Raw genomic sequence first — 22,121 nt, 5'->3', positions numbered from 1 at the left:
ATCATTAATATTACCAGCATTAAGTCATACATCGGATGTTTGGTCGAATCTAAGAATCAGTAATGCTTTTAACCAATGTATTAGTTTTTAAACAGTAATTTGTAGATATTCGGCTGTGCTTTGAAATCATCGTTAAACCACTGAACCATTTGAACCCTTCCTTAATATAATATATATATAAATAATACAGTTATTATTCAACATAGTATAGTTATTAGGCCCTTAATATAGTTATTAGGCTATTTGCTTTGTTTCGCAACACACAACTTTTTGGGCATCCATATGAAATGACCTTTTCAATCTCTTATTTCTTGTTAGTCCAGTAAGAGGTGGCTCTTGATTTGAATATTCATAATCGAAGTAACAAAAATGATTGGTCTTATTTGAGGAAAGGATAAACTTGAAAGTGGTAGCTGATTTTTTGTTTATCCTCAGTTATTTGTTATATAATATGTCATTTTCTTTCTCAGGTGAATTGAAGGGTAGGATGGAAACTGGTTTATCAAGAGATGAAAATGGTCACTTCATACATTCGACTGCTGGCAAAAGTGATAGACTACTTGCTACCGATAGTTCTGGTGCCTCGATTGATTCATTTGGAAGACTTGTTCTCCCTGACAATGATGGCATCCCAATCGGTCCAGGCGGCAAATTCTTGTCAAAAAATGATCAAGACCGGTACATACATCCTGCAGTTAGAATCAACGATATTCTATTACCAACATATGCGGACAATCGGTCACTATATCCAATTAAGGGATCTAATGGACAACCTTTACCAACGGATAGAACTGGAAGAGCCATCGACAATTCTGGGAAACTGATACCAACAGATGAAACTGGAAAACCGATTGGACGAAGTGGATCATCACTCCCAACCGACAGCAATGGATGGTTCCTGCTGGCTGAGGAGGAAATAGGAAGAGTATTATCTGAGAATATTATTAACGATGATCGTGTGATTTATCCGAGTACTGGTCCAGATGGAAATTCTTCCCCAACTGATAGTTCTGGCACCTATGTTCGTTATGGTAATCAAAGAGTACTTGATAATTCCGAAAAACCACTGAAATCGAGTGGCAAACTGCTGCCAACTGATTACAGTGGTAAATACATATTTGGAACAACTAACCCGAATGGTATGCTGATCAATGAAAATGGAAGATCAGTTTATTCAGATCTATTCGGATCAGAAGGAAGATTGCTTACAACTGACAAAAGTGGCGCGTTGTTTGGTCGTACTGCAGAAGTGATTCCAACGGATAAATACGGAAGGCTAATTGGTGCCGACGGGTTACCAATCACGATAGATTCCAACGGCAAATTCTCGTCAGGTCAGACTAAAAAAACTTCAGCTGACAAATACAATCATATCAACTATTCAGAAGCCAACGGAAGCTTTTTGCCGACTGATGAATCTGGCGTATTATCGGACCCATTGGGAATACCTCTACCTACTGATGATACTGGGAAGCTTTTGAATCAGGATGATGTTTTACCAACGGACAAGTATGCCAGATATCTCTATCCTAATGTCAGACAAAATGGAAGAATTGTTTCGAGAAAGAAGCTGAAAGGACCAATTTATTCCACTAGAGCGACAGTAATGGCAGGAACAGTGATTCCAACGGATGACCAGGGATTCTATATCTATCCGGCACACCAACCGGATACAATGCTGCCATCAGCGGATGCACAAAATTTACCGATTACGGCAGTGGATGGTCAATCACTACTCTCAGACAGCGGTGGAAAGCTCATAATATCTGATGGCAGGCCGATACCAATGAGTAGTTTTAGGCAAACAGTCGACGTCGATACAATGGGCAACGTCAGAAATTTTATTTATCCTGCCATCGGATCAGATGAGAAACTACTTCCGACCGATGATTTCAGAGATCGCAACGATATGTTTAGCAAATCCGTTCCGACAAGTGGTAAAGGTTTGTCGAGGAATAGAGATGGAGTCGTCCAAGCTGATGAATACATTCATCCAGCAATTCCAGATAGCCAATCTCCTCCAAGAATTGACAGTGGGCATCCAACTGACAGTAATAAAAACATTTCGTCTACTAAAACTAACCATTACAACATTTTGAAGACTATTTCGGACACGTTCATACCAACAACTTCTGGTTCTTTGTCGTTCGTGATCGTGTTTCCGGATGGTCGTCCATTATATGTCGATGAGAATGGTGCTTACCTCGATGACAAAGGACAAAGTTTGGTTCATATTGATCAAAATGGTCGTCCTGTAGCATCAGCTGATGGGACACCACTGCAAAAAATTGATAGTGGCAAATATCTCTATCCATATGAAAAACCAATATTTGCCAATGTTGGCAACGATGATCATCCATTACGAACAAATCCCGATGGTCTTCAAGTACAATTAAATGGCAAAAAGGGACCTACTAATGGCTATGGCAGGTCATCTCCAGAAGGTGAACATAGGAGCTACATGTGGAGTATGGAAACGACAGCGGGATATCATGCATCAACACCTTCCGGGTGAGATGAATAGTATCATTTGTAGTTTGCAAATAATTTTTCTTTTGAATCCAAGCTTTCTTTATTTATTGAATTTGGCCAATTATGAAAGATAGCAGGGATGAAAAATTGATAGATTAATTCTGAGGTACTGATCTTTTACTGCACGATTGTCTGACAAGAAACTATAAACTTCCCTGCTGATTGCAAAATGTGCGCTTTATGTTAATTGTCAATCGATCGTAAACATGGGAAATGGAATAATTTAAATTTTTCGCAGCAGAATCAGCACTTGGACCAGTTCATCGCCGTATTGTGTGGTCAGTTCAAATGTTGACATCTTACTCATCTTGGATTCATCGAGCAGTGTCAGGGTTGTTGATTACCGAATTATGAAAGATTTTATCAAGAATTTCCTAGTTAATTACTTCAACCTACAGCGCAATTATGTTCGTGTCGGTGTTATGAAATATGGCGATAAGGTTGGTCATCCCAATTTCAAATATATAAAATCTTGAAAACTTCATTTCGTATTTTCATGCCCTGTATGCATTCTTTTACAAATAATTAGGCTACAAAAAATAATGCGATTCGATTTTCAGATGGCACAATTTCAGGTTCAGATCCCGGTATCACTAGGTGATTACAATACTCAGACCGAGCTCTTGTCAAGGATTAGTGAGACCAGACGTATGCGTGGTGAAGCTAATCTTGGTCAGGCTTTGCTTGACGCTTCTGGAGAATTCCTTATTTTCGGATCCAAGGATATTCCTCGCATCGTAATTATATTTTCATATGGGCAACCTAGGTATTAATACGTATCTTAATACTGTTCTTATATATTAATCTTTAACGACCCTTTTTACTAATGTTATTTTTAGCGGTTTTTCGACTTCTCAAAAACTAAGAAATTCATTCACATCCAGGTAAACAAATCTGAATCTGGTTTTGGGTGGCAAAAAAGAGTTTAGGCCGAGTTTATTGCAGTTATCTAAAAAAATCAAACAAATAAAACTGTCTGTTATGAAGGAAGATTTGATAATCATGAGGATTGATTTCAGTAATTGCGAAAACTCATATTTTTCCAATTTCGAATTTGAAGGGGTGAATGGAAAGAGAATGCTCGTCTGCTACGAGATGATACAAAAGCTCACATATTCTTAGTGGATGTTGGAAACCAAGGTGACAAGACACAAAATTTGGCTATTGTGGGTGAATCGAATCCACATCGGATTATTACTATCGATGAATGGCATGGAGTAAATTCAGAGATTCTGAGTCCTTTTATGGATGAGTTATGCAGGGTGAGTAATTTTTGTAAAAGATCCATTTCCGAATCCTCTTCTAGATTTTTTTATCAGATCGAACTTACAAGTGATCATATCTTTTGCCATTTCTTGAGAGTTATGCTGAAGTCATACATTGTTGCGTTCCCTTAGAATGCTCTATTACGTCTGGTGATTGTTGCAAGCACTCAAACAATGATAATTGTTATTGGTATCTTTCAGGTATTTCAATTAGGTCGGACTTTTCAATTGTTTGAGTGCTCGGATGAGTGCTTATTATCAACCATTCTTTTAGCTACTGCCACAAAGACAAGATAAAACAAGTAGAGATGGTACTTGGCCGACAAGACAAACCGAAATGCGAGTTGCAACTCCTGTACGCATTTGCAATCGAGTTGATTTTCAGGTGAAAACCTTTTGACCAAGAAATAAAATATTTAAAATTTCTCATTCACACTTGCATTACAGGAGAAGAAAAATGCTTTTTTACTAGTAACTGTCATAATCTATCCTCGTTTATTATATCGTTTTCTTAAAAGTATCAGTTTAAGGCAGATGTAATGTTTATCCTGGATTCCTCCGACAATGTAACGTCGGAAGAATACTCTAATTTGAAAGAAGGTATCAGTATGTTAATCGATGAAATATTTGATTTATCACCAGATATTGTTCGTGTTGGCTTCGTCGAATATAGGTATTAGATTTGCAGTATAATTTAAGAAAAGAAATCGATAATCTTAATCTTTCTGGAAAAGAAACATCTCTTTCTTTGGAACTAATATGCAAGTTTTTTTTTCCTTTTTGTTTTCAATTTGAATCATTTTCCTGTGATGAGTGATAAAAAATCTGCTGCATTTGAAATCACTAGTTTTTCTATAAAAAGATTTTCGAATATGGCAACTCATAATTTCAGATTAAATTTTTGCATCAAATATTTCTAAATTATCGATATCCAATGAGTTGATTAAATAAAATGTTTGATGATTTACCCTTCTGTAAGTATCCTAGGGTATTTATCTCGCCTTCAACCATAAACTTGTAGTTTGAGACTTCGTCTATGCAATAAAGCAGCAGTCAGATGGACAGGATCACATTGGTTTCATTTTCTTATTTCTCAGCTCGTTATTTGCAGTGATAAGGCGTCAGTTCCTGTACCGCTTGGCTATTACGACAATAAAGTGCAACTTTTGGCAGATATATCAAACAGTGAACAACTTGGTGGTACGCCAATTATTCTAAGAGGTCTTCGCGCTGCCAAAGAACAGTTTCAGCGACATGGCCGGGATAACGTCTCAAGAATTTTGCTCTTGGTAACAAGTGGCGCTAATCGGTTCGTGTGTTAATTTATGCAATAACCATTGGCAATAAAACATCAGATGAAAATCATTGATATGTGCTTTTTTCATTCACATGACAGTTCCAGCATAAAATGCTATAACAGTTTAAACAAACTAAATATTATTGTATGAAATTAACTCGATTCTGCTGTTTAGTTGCTGTAGTAAGATAACATCTAACGTGGTGCCTATGTTATGAGAATCGTTACTTCAGACTGTTTATATGCAGATAGTTCTTGTTTGACAGTCACACCTTTCAGCGGCAATATATATGCAGATAGTTCTTGTTTGACAGTCACACCTTTCAGCGGCAATGTAGCTTTCGCAGCAGATGATCTTCGTGAACATCTGAATGTAAGCATCTTTGTACTGGTTGTGAACGCATCTCAAGGGGCGCAAATAATGCTGAATCGTTTGACGAGTGATGAATACACTCAACAGCGAGTGATATCAATTTCTAGCGCTAATAAACTACAAGAAGCAGAACTGCTACAAATTGGACAAGCACTTTGTGGTGGTAGTGACATGGGCGCTGCTACTATTTGGCCAGCACAGGGAGCTCCACATCGAACTACAAAACGTGATGCTCCTTACGCTGAATCAAAACACAAGCAAGTTTTATAGAACAGTTGATGTTAATCGTTTTCACTTACTGACACTGATAATAAGAGACTTATTCAATCATAATATTGCTATTGATAACATTTTCGACAAGCTAATTTGCTTATACATAATTAAAATTCGGTTTTTTTTTTGTTCGTACTTATTTGTCACTCATTGATTCTTCATTTTAATAATTTATTCCAATGGTTTCTTAAAACTCTGTCGATTAGGAAGGATAAAATATCTCGTTCGTCACTGCGCTATTGGAAAACAACAACCGAGCACTTTACTCCCACACCACTTTGTAAGGACGGTTTCTTACGCCCATACCAACTTTCAATTGTCGTCGACAATACCGCAAGATCGCCTGAGAAAGTAAAACAATTCTATTTTAAAATAATTCAGGTTTTTACGGTTGCATAATTTTTTTCCAGAAATTCTTCATATCTTTGTTTATATTTGTTCCCTTTGTTTTTGCTGTATTGTTTTCCACAATGTGCATTAGCAATACATGAAGGTAAAATTTTAGGATTTCCGCCTAGTACTCAATCATGTTGCTAATTTTTTGAAAATGCGGTTTCCACCAGCAAGCAGACTTATGCAACTGAATTTGATAGGCGTTGATAGTGATGGTACCAATTTGAAGGCAGTGAATTTTGGCGTTGATATGGTTGATGAAATTTTTGCCAAATTAATGCAAAAAAAGCGAGTTTTATTTTTAAAAAAAAACCTTCAGATTCTCACAAAAAACTCTAAAAGTTAAATGAAATTTCTATGTGATATGGCGTTTCAACTGATTTATTCATTGTTTGATGCAAATTTCTGTCCAGCTTTACAGTTTGATTGATGTATCATTTCTGTTGACAAATAGAATAAAATTTTGCAGAGGTGATAAAATATCTCCCAAACTTGGCCGGGGAATTGATGAAGTGGTGTTGTTAGCTAAAGAGCACGTTGTGAAAGGAGTCATTCAGATAATTCTGATCATTAGTGCAGATGGGACAAGCAGGTATTGCAAGCTTTTCTTACATTATTCATGAAAAAGTGAAATTCTTCCTTCATCAAATAATACGAAAAATATGGAGGATTAGTTAATGATTTTTCTTTTACTTTTCGTTTTAGTGATGATGCAATACAATCAGCAGAGTATGCAAGAGATCAGTATGGCATTGTTGCAATCTCGATAAAGGCTCCATCTAGCGAACTTTTGAAGGAATTATCATTGGGAAGTTCTGCCAAGTTTGTTTTGCATTTTTCTTCTATGTTCAATCAACTTTTTTTGTCTTTTACTTATTGTTCGTGAACTAACATTTTAGCTTTCAATTAAAAAGAAAAAATTGCTGATCCAATACATTAATATGTAAATTCCAAATTTGGAACCATAAATTGAAAGCATTGATGATAAAGCTCTTGCATACTTTACATTAAACGGTTCTAAGGATGACAAATTTTCACAAACAAGAAATTGAGTTTTGTAGGGTGATTCACTTCCCAGACTGGTCGATTGGAAATGAATTATTTCAAAGCTGGATTGCTCATGCTTTTTGCAGTTATCCTTCTACATCAATAACAAGGAAGGCTAAATTAACGCACATGACTCGACCACCAATTCGAAAGACTTGTACTATTTGTGTATATTTGTGTATATTGTTTTAACAACTAATTTTCTGTGTATTAAACACAGAGTTGCTAAAATAACTTAACTGATAGAAATTTGCCGATAATTGCAACCATTTTAGCTCTTTGCGGCTCACTGATATGGATGGTTTTTCCATGTTTTATTCAATTTTATTCCACCTGAACTCCAAGCAAGCAAAAATTATGTTTGCGTTTTAGCCTTGCCTGAACATCGTCTTAGAAATCCATGTATTTCAACTTTTTTTTTTACAGAGAAGTAGAAGTAAATCTGTGCAAAACGATTTGTAACGAAATTTTTTTAATTTTATGATCATCTTTTATAGCAACAATATCAGTGAATGACGCGACCAACGTTGAAGTAACACCTTTGAGTCCAAATTCACTGCTCGTCTCATGGACTTGTTGTACGAATAACAAAGCAGTCAGTTATTAATAATGTTTGCTTTCCGACAACAATTAAACTACATAATTAGTGTTTGGCCTATCATTTTCTGGCCTCCTATAATATTCTCCTATAATATTGCTTGTTACAAACTCTCACTATAAAGGAAGAGTTGAAATTACCTACCAGTATTGTATTTTCAGGACATTAGAAATTTCCAATTTATTAAATAGTATGAAACTTCTCAAGTCCTAATTTGAACCGTTTTACCATGAACGAAAGGAAATTTTGATGCTAAAATGTATTCAACTATACTGTTCAGGACTACATCATTTTGTACACTCCGGATCTATCATTGTCGAAAGAATACTGGCAAAAATTGAATGCAACCTGCCGTGACAGTTTTGGAAAAAAATTGATGGCCTGCCGTCCGATAATACGTATACTGTTTGTGTTGAGACATTTCAACGGTCTGCTAACAAATCTGTTCCACTTGATTTGAACAAATGTGGAACTGTAAAACTCGACATTGGTGAATTACTTTACTTTACTATGAAATTGAAGAACAGTTGTACTAAATGCTATCAGATTTTACAAGAGATGTTTCCAATATATTAGAGACTGATTTAACAGTTGAACTATTCAAAGAAAAAAGTTCATTTGGTTTAATTTTATTGGCAAATTAAATTTGAGATACTACCGCGCCACTGCATCAAAAACCGTCGGATAACCAATCGATAGCACTATGTCAATGTATATGTGCAAATAATGGCGAAGCTTTGGTAAAGCCGACATGCGAAACGCTGATGGATCCGCTGCGTCCAGTGGCTACTCTTCCACCGGCTATAAATGGTGAATGTCCATGTAGTATGCCTTCGAAAGGTGGACGATGTCCGATGGGATACTTCTTCAATCGTGGACAATGCTACGGTTAGCTAGTTCTCTCTAATAAAGGAGTTTTAATTAAATAGACTTTGTATTTGTGATGCTAAACGGCCTTCGAATTTTCATCTTCTAAATGAAAAAATGCACAAATCCGATTTGATAATGCATAAAACTTTATAGTTACGAAAATAGTACATTGGAACAGAGTCACAGATTTTAGATATCTCTATATCTTAGCGATATACAAAGCCTATATTAATATATGGACTGAAATGCATTTGGATTGTTCATTCTGTGAAATGCAGAATTCTCTTCATCAGATTATTGCAAGGAATTCTGTGGGTAAAATTTATCACTTGCTGACATCTTTTTGAGGTAATATTAAACCTCCGGTATGCTGTATGTTTTGGTGCACTTCATTAATGAAAGCATAAGAAAACTTAATTTTAAGACGTAAATGAATGTCAACAACAAAACGGCGGCTGTTCACATGGCTGCGTGAATATTCCCGGAGACTTTTACTGTGCATGTCCACATGGCATGATGCGTGACCCAACGAATCCAAAAATATGTATCAATGTTGCGGGCAGTTTCGATCGAATCGCAACGCTGTTGAGTCATTACCTTCACGCAAACCTATATAATGCAAGTGCTACCAGCGGTGAAAAAAGTGATACGCAAATTAATGGCAAAATAATTAGATATAAAGTCAGTGATTGCTTGTTTTTGAATCTTAAGGAATTATTAAATCAACAAATCCATGCTTTAGGATCTCTAAAAATCTGTAGAGACTCATGAATTCTAGAATCTCATTTGCGCCTTTTCAGATCGAAGATATAAGTATTCGTTGAACAATATTTTTCTTAATATTTCTTTAATTAAACTTACAACTTGATAGAATATTGAGCAATCAAATGCAAGTTAAGAGAAAATTTCTGAAAAATCAACGTGTAGGAAAATCACAATTGAGCAATGTTTGAAACTATTAATGTGAATCATACAGGATGAGATTTTTAGAGGATGTAAAAATGATCGAAGTCGATCGCTCATTTTTCATGCTTTGAATAGTAGTGAAAATGAAGTATCCGACCATTCTAAATTTAATTTATCATAATATCAGAAAGAATCTGCACTGAATAGTTACTTTTAATTGAAGAAATAAATAACATTTCTCTTTAAGTATTATCAACTGATAACGCGTTTTTATTTTTCCATTTATTACCCTTTGCACACTGGTTCCCTCTATTTATTTTTTGAAAATTTCCGCTTTATTGTATTTTATTCATTTATTTTTTTCCAGTTATCACTCCTTTGATCATTATTCCACTCTTTTCTGGATCAAATTCTGATTTCGCATAATTTTAGGCAACAGTGAAATCAGAAGATGATAATGCGATATCATTTGAATGGTCATTGGTGCCAGGAGTTGTACGGAGGGCATTCAAATGGCTATTTTGAAAATTGCCGAGGAAAATCACACAAATTTTTCAGTTTCCGAAAGTGAAGAAGAATAAACCTTTTGCGTACTTTTGTTACTACCGTTATCGTTATCATTCATTTAGTATAACAGTTGTTTATCGAAGTCGGAGTCGTCGCTATATCTTTCATACATATTATTCGATGCATAACCCTTCTTTCTATTCAAATCTCTTTTTTCATATTTAGCACATGTTTATTTACTTTATTCTTAATTTAAACAGTGTTTTTTAAATAACTAAGATTTTGGATTTGCGAGGTATCAAAAATTTTTCACAAAAATCAATATTTTTAGCAATTGTGAAAAATTTTTTTGCGTGTTGCAATACATGGGAAGGAGTCATTCTATCCGTTAGTTATTTGTGTTTTACGCAGGTCACGTGAGTATGTATACACATATGCGATCCTATGAGTGCGTAATGTGTGTTTGTCATTAGATCTCGATAAACGACATTTTAATCAGTCTACTGCTATCAACCTAATATTATCTGTAATTTAATCAATATTATCTGTAATTTAATTATTTTGGTCATTTTGCCATATTTCTCATTATGCATCGTCATTTGTTCGATGTATGTATCACTGTATTTCTTTCCTCTTCTTATCACAGTTATATCACCTTCAGGCTTTTCTCACTGCTCCTACTGCTAAACGTCATCGATATATCATTCAATACTTCAAAAATAGTTGTATGAGTTTTAAAACGGATTCATCAGGAATGCAAACCTTATAGACTTGGAAAAATAAATAACAACATTCTTTGGTATATTTATGCTACTGATTTTTACTAAATAGTTGTGTAGATAGTGCTGAAAATTATATCACCGATCATTATGGTTCCCTCAGTTAGAGTCGAAATAAATCTCCAAGCTCATTATTCGTTACTAATTATGAAATGGTGTTCAAGATTTTTATTCTCTTTATTGAGTCTTCCAGAAGCTCTTGCACTGCTTAGCATCTTTACTGCCAAAAACTGTTGTGATAATCTATGAGATCATTGTATGTTTTGCTTCTTAAAAGCCAAATGATGTTTGCTCGTAGTAGACAGAACTAGCAATAAAGTATTCCTTTAAGACAAATTGAAGTGCAGCCTCTTTTCTGTCCTATGAGAAAATATCTTAGAAACTTTGCGCCTCGATCTTACCCTAAATATGACAGCAAGTTGGCCAACAGAGCACCAAATCACAGTTGTGCAGTCGTAAAACATATTTCCATATGAAGTTAATATAGGAATGTCAGATATTTCATGGTAGAATAGGAGAGGAATTTTATTAACATTATGTATTCAATAGTGACGGTCCGTTGTAAGGTGGTGCTGTCATATATTTAAAATCAAGAAGTAATCGATAAATTTGAAAATAAGCTATTCAGTTGGAAGAACTTCCACCCGACGATGCCGCATGTCATATTCCTCATTCCTTCTTCCCAGGTATACACAAAAAGATGTGCACTCCGCTTGAGATGTCTAGACACAGAAGAGCTATTTCTATTTGCTCCTGATGCTATTTCATTTCATTCTTTCGTATTTGGACCAAGACATATGAAAGGGGTGATGTCTCATATTCTGAAGAGGAAGTACTTCGCTAATATAGGACCGTTGGATTTGTTTAAGAGTACCCGAGTTTCTAAATTACAGTAAAACTTCGAGACTTTTTCTCTACTTCAAACAAAATCTCCCTTAGACGACAGAGTTTCATAACGGGGCTCCATCGTGATGGGCTTCATCAAAACAGTTTGTCGTTTTCAACATTGTTTTATGTGTAACTTAGGTGGTGGGCTTATCGCTCGCCAGGATTTCAATTAATTGGAGGGGTAGAATTAAGTGACAAGTTAGTTTGCATAAATGTAATAAGTGGAACTATGTCGAGTTGCGCTGAAGGAGTGAACGTTTTAGACAAAATGATCCACATTACACTTTTATTTTCGAACATTCTTCGTTATATTTATTTGCACTCTTCCCATAAACATATAGAGTGATGGAGGACACCGACAACGACTCGTCTCGGAGTTCTACTCGAGAGCCTAGCCCTTCATACTTTAACGGTGCGAATTTTCATTTATTTTTTATCTTTAATATTCCATTGTCCAGCTTCAAGCTTTTGAAGAGTTGAAAAGTTACTTATTAATTTAACTTCGCATTAATCGAATATAATTAAGAAATTCTGGCTCAATTTTGAAGGGAGCTCGTCAATGTTAGCCTCTTGAACGGCCTGATGAAAGTAATGTCGTCTTGCAAATATTCGCCTTTTGTAATCACGTAGGCATAAAATATTTATCGGTTTTTTTGGTCCATTATTAAATTCCCAATAACATCAACCACTAATATAAGTATAAACGAAATAATAAAAAATATAAACGAATAATAACTACATCAAAGCAAAAAAAAGAAAATATAAACTAATATAAACGAATAATAACTACATCAAGAATTAAATGTGCAAAAGTAATTTGAATAATGTAGCGCATTCAAATTACTTTTGCATATTTAATTCACTAAGATGACATTGGAAAAGAAATTACAGATGAGGAGAGTTTGAGAACAGCTGTAAGCGACGAAGATTGTGAAGAGGAAAATCGTAATACTAGTTCCAGTTCGTCCGATGCGGATACTGAAGAATTCTACCGAAATCATCCCTGTGCTACCAATGAGCGTAATTTTTGATATGTCATTTCTCTAACTAAATTTTCAAATGAGTCTTGCTGATTTCAATAAATTCATTGTTTTTTTTTTTTTTTTTTTGCATTTGAGAAGTGGAAGAATATAATTTGATGACGGAGACTAAATTCAGGAATCTATTCCAACCAATGCGAATGAGTTTTTTGCTATTTTTTAACATTACTTCTTTTAAATTTATTAAGCTTCAAATTATTTCGGGTCAAATATTTGCAGAACCAAACACTACCTTCTCTTGCATCGTAACATAAAGCTGCACCTTTTTTTTCCTTTTTTTTTCTGCAAAATGTGTTTGCAGCATGGTACATTCATCATTCTCATTTGGTGGATCAAACTAATGATGCAAAAGATGAACATGATGATATTTCAGATGATGATTGTAATTCGACTGTTGCTGGTATGTGAAGCTAGCCTGAGGAGTTACTTTTGATTGTTTTCTACATTGGCTTGCATACTAACATTACTTTTTGTTTTATTAATTTAGATTGTAATGATGAACCATTTATACCGCCATCAGAACGTGCTGATGCTCCTTTGGCAGGGATTCTGCAGAATCCTGAACTTGATAAAGTCAATCCAAGGTAATACTTTGTAATTGCTATTGCAACGTTGATTCTAAGCAATATTTCGTTACATTTTTTAGAAGTGTTTATTTTCAATAATCATAATTTGCCTTTAGGCGATTTTTCCCAGAATACTCACCCAACAAAGTCTTACGATTTTCCCGTCTTTTCGGAGCTAACATCAAATCTTCATCGAAAACAAGAATTTGGTGGCCATCAAAAACTTTTCGAGCAAACGTTATTTTTCGATACATTTTATTGATACAATTATCTAATTTGTTATAACGGTTTTATTCTATTTTTGCTTACATATGAACAATATTTATAAAATTCGCGACATATTTGAAAACTTACACGAATTTAATCTTCTCTGTCAATGAAATTGGCAATTTTATAGAGCCCCAAGCAAGAGGAAGATGAAGAGGCGATAGGAGCAGTAAGCGTAGAAGAGCCGCAGGTATTCAGAAAGCCTATAGAAGTGAGTTCTTCACTGATTAAAAAGAAGCATCCTACTAGGAATGTATTTCATTTACGAAAGTTGGAAATTTCCTTGCTGTAATGATGTTAGGTTTTTTGGACTTTTCGGTTCTACTTTTACAGATTTTAGCTCACGGAAACATCGCAGTTTATTGAAACTTACGGTCCGAAGTTAATATTTGGAGATCCCCCTGCTCCAGAGGATTGTCTTGTGGATGATGAAGTTCTTTTAAAAAGACCTTCAATTTCGACTGTATCGGCTAGAAATGGTAATGATGATGGCGACGTGAATGATATATCGCCGTGGAGGTCTCTGATGTTTAGACAAATTCCCGATCAAATTGACTTGGTTTTGCTACATATATTTCATTTTAAAAAAATGTTGTCTTTTCTAACTTTCTCAGATTTCCGCTACTGATTTTAATACATGTAGATTTTAGATTCGGTCCCGCGCGTATTTGGTATGATTCAATGAATGTTTTGTCTAATCCATCTCATTTCGATTACGGGTTCAAACTGAAACGTGAGGTGTGTGCTTTCAACAATTTTGATAGCAGCTATCCCAATTTCCAGTTGAATGAATCACATTTTTACAGCAGTCGTTGCGAAAAAAATGTATCATGAAGGATGAGAAGAATGATAAAAGTGAAGATGAAGTGATCGAGGAAGACATAGGTCCTGGATTGGCAGCGAGTGAACCATTCTCTCCTGAAACATTCCTTCCTGTAAATTTGATTCGGTGGGAAGATGACATAATACTCGATGAAGAACAGGCTAGACAACAGGTTTTCTTCCAGTTCTAAATTTGTTCAAATGCTTTTCGTAATCTTGCAAGGAATTGTGCACTAATGAAATTAGTTTTTTCTTTTCTTAGAAAAAATGGTTTTTCAGATTTTGAAAGGTTTGGCTTCTCAACCACCCGACAAATTGCCTGAATGTGGTTGGATACCCACACAGCAAACGAGAAATTACGAATCTTTTATAACAGCTTGTGAGTTTTGGTTCTCCTTTCCATTTATTTGTCATGTTATTATTGAGTTTCTTGAAAGCTCTGACTTACATTGGTGTGATTCCTTAATTTTTGAACACAGGTTATAAATTTCGAACGTAAACATATTCAGTTAACTGTTTGAGTTTGTTTTTCAGTTAAAACGCGTGCATTTGAACAAATGTTCTCGAAACCAGGCACACTTCCTTCATTAAATAGTGTGAATTTGGGTTAGTGGTTTGTGACTGAATTTTTTTGGAAGCAAAACTGATGTGGAATAATTATCGCGGATTTCACTTTTCAGTTATGCTGGCTTAAATTCCATTTCTCTCTGTGACGACAGAGAAAATCTCCAGTGCTCTGAAATATCATTTGTCGAAATTTGAACTAAGATTAATAATCATGGCGTTATTCACCAAAAAAATGATCGCGACTGTTAAACAGTCATGTTTTTTCTTCGATATAAAAGATTTTTTGACGGGAATCACTGCTTCATATTTTATGAGCAATAAAAGAAAAATAGCAAGTGTTTTTTGCGTTCTACAGAATCACGAACTGTTGTAGGTTTCGACTTTGGTTTGGAACAACATAAATTTAAGCCGTAATTAAGTTTCGAAACATTGGAATTTATAAGTTACGAATTTATCTGAGATCGATCAGTACTTTCTCCATTTACCTTCAATGATTCAATGCGCTGATCTACAGCTCTTAATTTTTAAAATCTATTAATGTGTGTTAAGATTTTTGCAATGTTTTAGATTTTCCAAAAGAACCAACTCCCTCTCATTCTCTTTTTCCTATGGAAAACTATGATTTACTTTATACAAGATGGGAAGATGACATTATATGGGATTCAGAAAATATGGATCATATACCAGGTATGCTCCATAATTATGCAGAGAGAATAAACGAAAACAGTGTGAAATAACTGAAAAGATTTTCAATCTTGTAACAGCAATACTTGAAATACCATGATTGCAATAGATGATACTGCTAAAGACTCTTTTCTTCTGAAATGCACTTACATGACGTGTAACAAATTGATCATTATCAATTTCTCAGTTTAGAGCCGAAACTCCTTACTCTTGATTACTCAGACGACCCAAAATTGTTTGGTATGCCAGAAGACAAAGCGACTGAGGATAAGATTCAGGATGGTGAATTACCAAATCCACCAAAACCGTTCGATCGGAAGGTAACCGTTCCATTACTATCAAAGTTCGCAATTAGGTTTTCATGCAACCAAACAATCATCTTCTGTATTGCCAAACAAAACTTGGTTATTGTGATCGCTAAAGAAAATTATGCAGGAGCATCAATTCACAAAGAAATCCAAAATGATTCTTGGTCAAGTGCAACAACGACAGAAGCAAGAAGAAGATGAACAAATGGAGAGTTCAATCGCTCAGCTGACTGACAAAGATCCATTTAACCTTAGCAATGATGATTATTACAGACCTAAAAATGTTGAAAGGTAAGGTTGTCCGTGTCCATTTCTTGAGCTGACTTTACTGCATTAACATTTGTTGCAGCATCATAAATTATCATGATTTCCTTCACATTTAAAATCTGGTTTTATGAACTTATTTTGAAAGGGTCAAATGTTATCTTATACTGAGCTAACTGGCAAAGATCCATTTAACTTTAAAAATAATAATTATTATAGACCTAAAAGTGTTAAAAGGTAAGGTTCATCGTTAATACTTGTTACAGCGTCATAAAGTCACATGATTCTTTTTTTTCCTATTTTGCACCTTATAGGACAGTCAGTTCCGTTTCTGGTAGTTCACTTATTCAGCACTCACTACCTGCGCAGAATATACATCGGACGTTTTTCCCGACGCATTTGAATCCATTTAAATTGCGGCATTATCATCGTTTACCTTTGTCTAAGCGGATCTTGCGAACAACAGGCACCCGCCTCGTGTCTGTTAAAACATTAACCAAACTAATCAAAGAAAAAGAAGAAGTAACTGGTTTGAAATATTATACTTTTTTGGCTGAAGTCAAAAATATATGTTGAAGAAAAGAACTTTGAAAACTCTCTAATTTTCCATAGATCCTTTTAACACTTAATCTTTATATTTAATTTCAAGTTTCGTGAAAAACAGAAGGCAGCAGAAGGAGGAGGTGAGATTTTTTTTATGCGCGAAGTGCAAGATCTGTCGGGTAAGGATAGCACTCTCTTATTGATGGAATATTCTGAAGAGCATCCACCATTGCTCAATCAGCCCGGGATGGCCAGTAAAATCAGGAATTATTACAAACGGGTAAGTTTAAATTCCTACTCAGTTTTCCTTCATCTATTTTACTGAGCTATCAAAATCCTTGAACTTTCACTTAATTAATTTTATACCGAGTATTAAGATGCCGAAAAATATCTGCTCACCACCCAACTTGTCATTCCAATCTGTCCCTTGCTAAATTATTTATGGAACAGCGCATCAAACAGAAAACTGTGGTATCTACTCACCGCACTTTGGTTAATTTTGTTCAGTGAACACAGATATCCCGTTTCTTTTTTTTTTTTGTGAAATTATAGTTGATATCTCTGCAGAAAGTTGGAAAAGAGACAGATCCAGAATATGAATTTGGTGAAACCGCTTTCACACACACTTCTCCATTCTTGGGTTCTCTTGCACCAGGCCAAGGTTTGCAGTCGTTGGAGAACAATTTGTATCGTGCTCCCATTTACAAACATTCATCGAATCCAAATGATTTTCTTCTTATCCGTACAAAACAAGGGTAAGTTATTGTTGGTTGATCTTTGAGTTCATTGTCTTACACTGAGTTAAAAATCGAGAAATCTGCTCGTATACGTCCTCTTTGGTGGAACCAACGAATGAACGTTGAATATTTTTTTACACTGAATTTTTATCGATATCTGAAAATTTTGGTCAGACATCTTTAAGCAAATTATTGATTGGAATCATAAACTCCCAAACAGACGATTCGCTGGTCTCGAAAACCATTCGGTCTTATTTTGGTCCATCCCGATAATATAAAAGTAAATCTTAGATTGAAAGAAATGAAAGCATTCAATTTGATATCATTATTTGTTTTTAATACTGTTGATGGGTTGAGCTATGTATGTGTAAATTCCTAATAAGTTTATGAGCGGAAAGTTACAGATATTTTATCCGTCACTGCCCGACCTTATTTCTTGTTGGTCAGGAGTGTCCATTGTATGAAGTACCAAGTCCGAATTCGAAGCGAGCAACAGTTTTTGTCCGGGACTTTTTGCTGGCTTATATTTATCGACTTTTCTGGGCCAGTGGTCAAAATCCTAGAAGGTGAGAATTTTCATCAGTTTAACAATGTTTTGAGTTTTTTTGCCTGTTATTGGGAAAAATGAGCCTTCTTTTCGTTCTGGCAAACAGTATATCTGTTTTAAGTAAGCTTTTTGTTTATTAAAAATAAGGGGAAATTTCCAATTTCCCAACAACAAGCAAAAACTTTTGCTGAGAATTTTTGCTTTAATTCAGATTAAAAATGGAGGACATCAAAGAAGCATTTCCTCATTACGCTGAAAGTTCGGTGCGCAAAAGGTTAAAACAGTGCTCAGATTTCAAGCGATTGGGACAAGGTCCTGACCAAAACTACTGGGTTAGTCATTGAGTTTGGAGGGATATAGAGCCTTTATAGTTTTTTCTTTAAATGTTGTTTTTACAATAGTTCTCGGAATCAATATTTCAACTGTATTTCGACACCGTAACAATTCTCTTTAGCTTCCTACTTTCGCGAACAACAACAACTCTTTGATAGGTTTTACGAAGTGATTTTCGATTACCGAGTAAAGAAGAAGTACTTGCAATGGTAACGCCGGAAATGTGTTGTGCGCAGTATAGCATGCTAGCGGCTGAACAGCGCTTGAAAGTAATAATTAGATATTTCTTATTATGGTCTTTCATAGTAATTGAGTATCCTAGCAAAGCTAGTTTTAGTTCCAAATTGAAAAACGCACTGAAAAATTGAGTAGTGGATGCTCAACTACTAGTGGTTGAATATTCCAGCGAATGAAATTTTTTTATAGTTCAGTATCCTAATAAAGCTAGTTTTGTTTCAAGTTGAAAGAAACACGAGAAAGTCCTAATTTAGCAAACCGAATGAAATTTTTTTTAGGACGCTGGTTATGGAGAGAAGTATTTCTTCACTCCGGAAAATGAAGATGATTCTGATGACCAAGTTACCATCGAGGATGAGGTCAGTAAATTCTCTACTTATCGGCTTTGTATAACATCGCCGAGTAGCATTTTATCTCGAAAATAAGCGATTTACTGTATTATATCAAAAATCATATCACAAACTTCTTGTCTGGTGAGCGATTAATGGATGGGGATTGTGGAATATAAACTGATATCGCTTTCAGTGTTAAATGGAAATGCTTTGTATAAGACTAAACAGATCCTTAGTTTCATAATACTATTGAAAAGTTCACAGTTCAAGAATTTCAAATATGATATTCTTGATTCTGCACTGTGTGTTTTTGACACTTTCTTTTTTTTTTATTTAATTTCATTGTATGCATATCATTTTAAAGATAAAATGTGCTCCGTGGAATACGACACGGGCTTACATATCATCAATGAAAGGCAAATGTTTGTTGGATCAAACGGGTATAGCTGATCCAACCGGATGTGGTGAAGGTTTTTCATATGTTCGTGTCAGTGCTAAACCACAGAAAGCTAAAGTTAGTTTTTCTCCTCGTTTTTCGTTATTGCTTATTCCTGTTTTTTTTCAAATTTTTTACAGGAGGAAGTGACAAATGTCCCGAAACGATTGGTAACTGGAACAAATGCCGATCTTAGAAAGTTACCACTGAAAGAAGCAAAGGAAATATGTCGAGATTATGGTGTCAGGGAGGAAGAGGTGCTTTCTCAAATACCAAACAATTTGCACTGGCTTTGATATAGATTTCGAAAAATTAAATCCATCAATCAGAAACAAATGTCCTTGAAATTTCCGTTTGATTTTTCAGATTAATTCGTTAAGTCGATGGGAAATAATTGATGTCATTCGAACATTGTCTACACAAGCCGCTAAAGCAAGATCAGATTTCTCCGGTACATTTATCCTATTTCTGTAAATATAACAAAATTCGCTTCAGTTAAAATCCTTCATTTGTTCCTCTTTTTTTATGCTAATAATTATTATGAAGAAGCTGTTGTAGGTATGGCTCGTTTTGCTCGTGGAAATATCAGGTTTAACTTCGCAGATATGCAAGAAAAATACAAAAAATTCTGTCAGAGAACATTTGATTTGCAAAATCAGTACGTTATTGGTGCCTCTAGCATTTCGTATTGTTAATATTTTAACCCATGTGCTTTTCTGCAAGTTTCTTGAAACTTGCACAGATTAGAAAACAAATGTATTCCAGGACATTGTCGAATACAGATATTTTAAGTACGGATGAAGGAAGCAGTGGGGAGGATTCAGATAATGAAGAACTTGCAACGAAGCTTGAGAGCATGCTAGATGTTAATAAAGGTTCTGTTTTTAATATGATGTTTTAAAATAGTGATAAGATTGAAAAGTTTGTTTACCGATCTACATAGTGGGAAAAATCATGACGCAGGAAGTAAAAAACATGCTAGCAGGGAAAAAAGTTCATTGCTTGATTTACGATGCTACACACCTGCTTTTTTTTTTTCTTTTACTTATCACAATGTTTGTTCATCATTTTGTTGTGTTCACTGATTAGTTTGTTTAAGGCAAGTCATTCACACTTGATAAAAAAAAGTTGGAGTTCGAACAAGAGGAAAAGGAACGAAAGGCGCTGCAAAAAATGCTTTGTAATGATGAGCCTACAGGGTCCTCTACAACTAAGCATGAAAAAGAAAGTGATATAAAAGGTTTCATATTTTCGAGATCTGTACCTTTGTTTCTTTCACTTCGTAACTCTGCTTTTATAGTTTTTGTGACATCGCGTCTAATGAATTAGTTAATGGAATGCTTTTTGATTGCTTTTTGATTTACAGATAAGGAGTTGAATGCAACAACGGTATTCAGCGAAATGCAAAATTCTCAGATGTCAACGCCTTCTGTAACAAGAAAACTTAAAATATATCGTACTTATCGAGCTGAGGATGGCACAGAAACAGTATATTTTTAATGATTTATTAATAATGCAATCAGTAGTCGGCGGAGATTACGGTGACAAAGGTGAGATACGGTATTTGCTTTTTCAAGAGTTTGTATATATTCCTTAATTTCTTTTTGAATAGACTCGAGTTGAAGTAATTACACGCCAACAGCTGATCGACGCGTATGTCCGTATACGTACAAGATGTGATGAAACGTTCATTCGAGTATATGCGCAAATGGATGAGCAGTTTAAGGAAGTAAGTTGCTTACTTCAAGTTTGTTCTCCAGTTTAAGTCTGTGGAATGGTCTTTTCTTTTTTCGTTCTAGATTTCATTAGAGTCTTTCTTCGTTTACTGTTAAGTCTGTCTATAAAGTTTATATCTGCAGGAAAGAAGAAAAGAAAAACGACGATTACAAGATCAGTTGCGCAGAATTAGACGTAACGAGCTCAAAGCTAAGCTTCATGGTGTACCCATTGGACAACCTATTACCAAGGTTGGCTTAGTTTGTTTAACTGTGAGATTATGCATGTATTTAATTTGGATAATAGTATGGCAGAAAGTATTCAAATATTTTCTTTTTTATACTATAAAACTGTTCTTTTTTTGCCAAGGAAATGCATATGGTAGAAATGGTAAAAAAAGCGATAGTTTATCTAGTAATGACTTTTTGAGACGAAAGTAATGGAGAAGAAGCCACCAGTTATAAAACCAAATCTGTTGAAAATGAGATGCAGTGCTTGTCATGGTACGGGACACATGAAAACCAACAAAAATTGTCCATTATATGGTAAAGATCCGGCGAAAACCATCAAAACCGTTGGCGATATCCATCCGGTATTTTTAAGTTATTATAAACTGCTATCAAATATTGATCAAGCAATTTTGTTTCGAGTAAATTGCACTCCACAGTTCTATACTTTTATGCTTTTATCAGTTTTTTTGACTAACTTTTAATGAAGAGTAATATATTTTGAAATGTTAAATTGCATTTCACATGCCATTCTGTAGTGTATGTTCCGATGGAGTGGAAGAATTCCACTTCGAGTTTTGTAGCAAGTTTGCATAAACGTTTAGTACGAAGCCATGACCTTGTGAAGATTCAAAATTCATGTTTGACCGATTTAGGTAGCTTTGACGGATGAACAACTTGAGAAGANGGTCCGTTCCATCTGGAGAACTGATTGCAGTTGAAGGCACAAAAATTGAAAATATCAAGAAAATTGTACAGTCATGCAG

General features: G+C 35.0%; 2 protein-coding genes across 2 annotated transcripts in view; both read left to right on the top strand.

The window, feature by feature from the left end:
• Positions 1–487: 487 nt before the first annotated feature.
• Positions 488–10,099, top strand: LOAG_03360 (hypothetical protein; the record flags this gene model as incomplete). Its single annotated transcript, XM_020446298.1, has 17 exons — positions 488–2,511; positions 2,771–2,972; positions 3,108–3,298; positions 3,593–3,794; positions 4,072–4,182; positions 4,328–4,470; positions 4,909–5,106; positions 5,422–5,728; positions 6,246–6,421; positions 6,603–6,725; positions 6,839–6,955; positions 7,195–7,337; positions 7,678–7,775; positions 8,059–8,206; positions 8,430–8,666; positions 9,073–9,329; positions 9,987–10,099. 17 exons carry the CDS (start codon positions 488–490, stop codon positions 10,077–10,079), a joined length of 4,770 nt encoding a protein of 1,589 aa, XP_020303341.1. The 3' UTR covers positions 10,080–10,099.
• A 1,827-nt stretch (positions 10,100–11,926) lies between these two features.
• The window catches only part of LOAG_17786 (bromodomain containing protein), a 15,200-nt gene continuing 5,005 nt past the window's right edge, over positions 11,927–22,121 (top strand). Inside the window, exons 1-31 of the mRNA XM_020450448.1 lie at positions 11,927–12,140; positions 12,620–12,748; positions 13,070–13,168; positions 13,256–13,352; positions 13,451–13,571; positions 13,732–13,812; positions 13,942–14,120; positions 14,252–14,339; positions 14,408–14,596; positions 14,703–14,802; positions 14,958–15,029; positions 15,558–15,677; positions 15,867–15,994; positions 16,110–16,273; positions 16,561–16,768; positions 16,896–17,069; positions 17,357–17,544; positions 17,931–18,092; positions 18,285–18,405; positions 18,565–18,675; positions 18,922–19,002; positions 19,340–19,489; positions 19,552–19,668; positions 19,778–19,862; positions 19,970–20,069; positions 20,177–20,286; positions 20,511–20,651; positions 20,778–20,899; positions 21,024–21,140; positions 21,271–21,378; positions 21,558–21,719. Coding sequence (XP_020305877.1) covers positions 12,074–12,140; positions 12,620–12,748; positions 13,070–13,168; positions 13,256–13,352; positions 13,451–13,571; positions 13,732–13,812; positions 13,942–14,120; positions 14,252–14,339; positions 14,408–14,596; positions 14,703–14,802; positions 14,958–15,029; positions 15,558–15,677; positions 15,867–15,994; positions 16,110–16,273; positions 16,561–16,768; positions 16,896–17,069; positions 17,357–17,544; positions 17,931–18,092; positions 18,285–18,405; positions 18,565–18,675; positions 18,922–19,002; positions 19,340–19,489; positions 19,552–19,668; positions 19,778–19,862; positions 19,970–20,069; positions 20,177–20,286; positions 20,511–20,651; positions 20,778–20,899; positions 21,024–21,140; positions 21,271–21,378; positions 21,558–21,719 — 3,891 coding nt within the window. The 5' untranslated portion in view covers positions 11,927–12,073. The remainder of the gene's footprint in view (positions 12,141–12,619; positions 12,749–13,069; positions 13,169–13,255; positions 13,353–13,450; positions 13,572–13,731; positions 13,813–13,941; positions 14,121–14,251; positions 14,340–14,407; positions 14,597–14,702; positions 14,803–14,957; positions 15,030–15,557; positions 15,678–15,866; positions 15,995–16,109; positions 16,274–16,560; positions 16,769–16,895; positions 17,070–17,356; positions 17,545–17,930; positions 18,093–18,284; positions 18,406–18,564; positions 18,676–18,921; positions 19,003–19,339; positions 19,490–19,551; positions 19,669–19,777; positions 19,863–19,969; positions 20,070–20,176; positions 20,287–20,510; positions 20,652–20,777; positions 20,900–21,023; positions 21,141–21,270; positions 21,379–21,557; positions 21,720–22,121) is intronic.

This window comes from Loa loa, assembly GCF_000183805.2.
Source record: "Loa loa unplaced genomic scaffold supercont3.128, whole genome shotgun sequence".
In the NCBI taxonomy this organism is placed as follows: Eukaryota; Metazoa; Nematoda; class Chromadorea; order Rhabditida; family Onchocercidae; genus Loa; species Loa loa.
The sequence above is the reverse complement of the archived record's forward strand: the minus strand, read 5'-3'. Positions and strand labels throughout refer to the sequence as shown.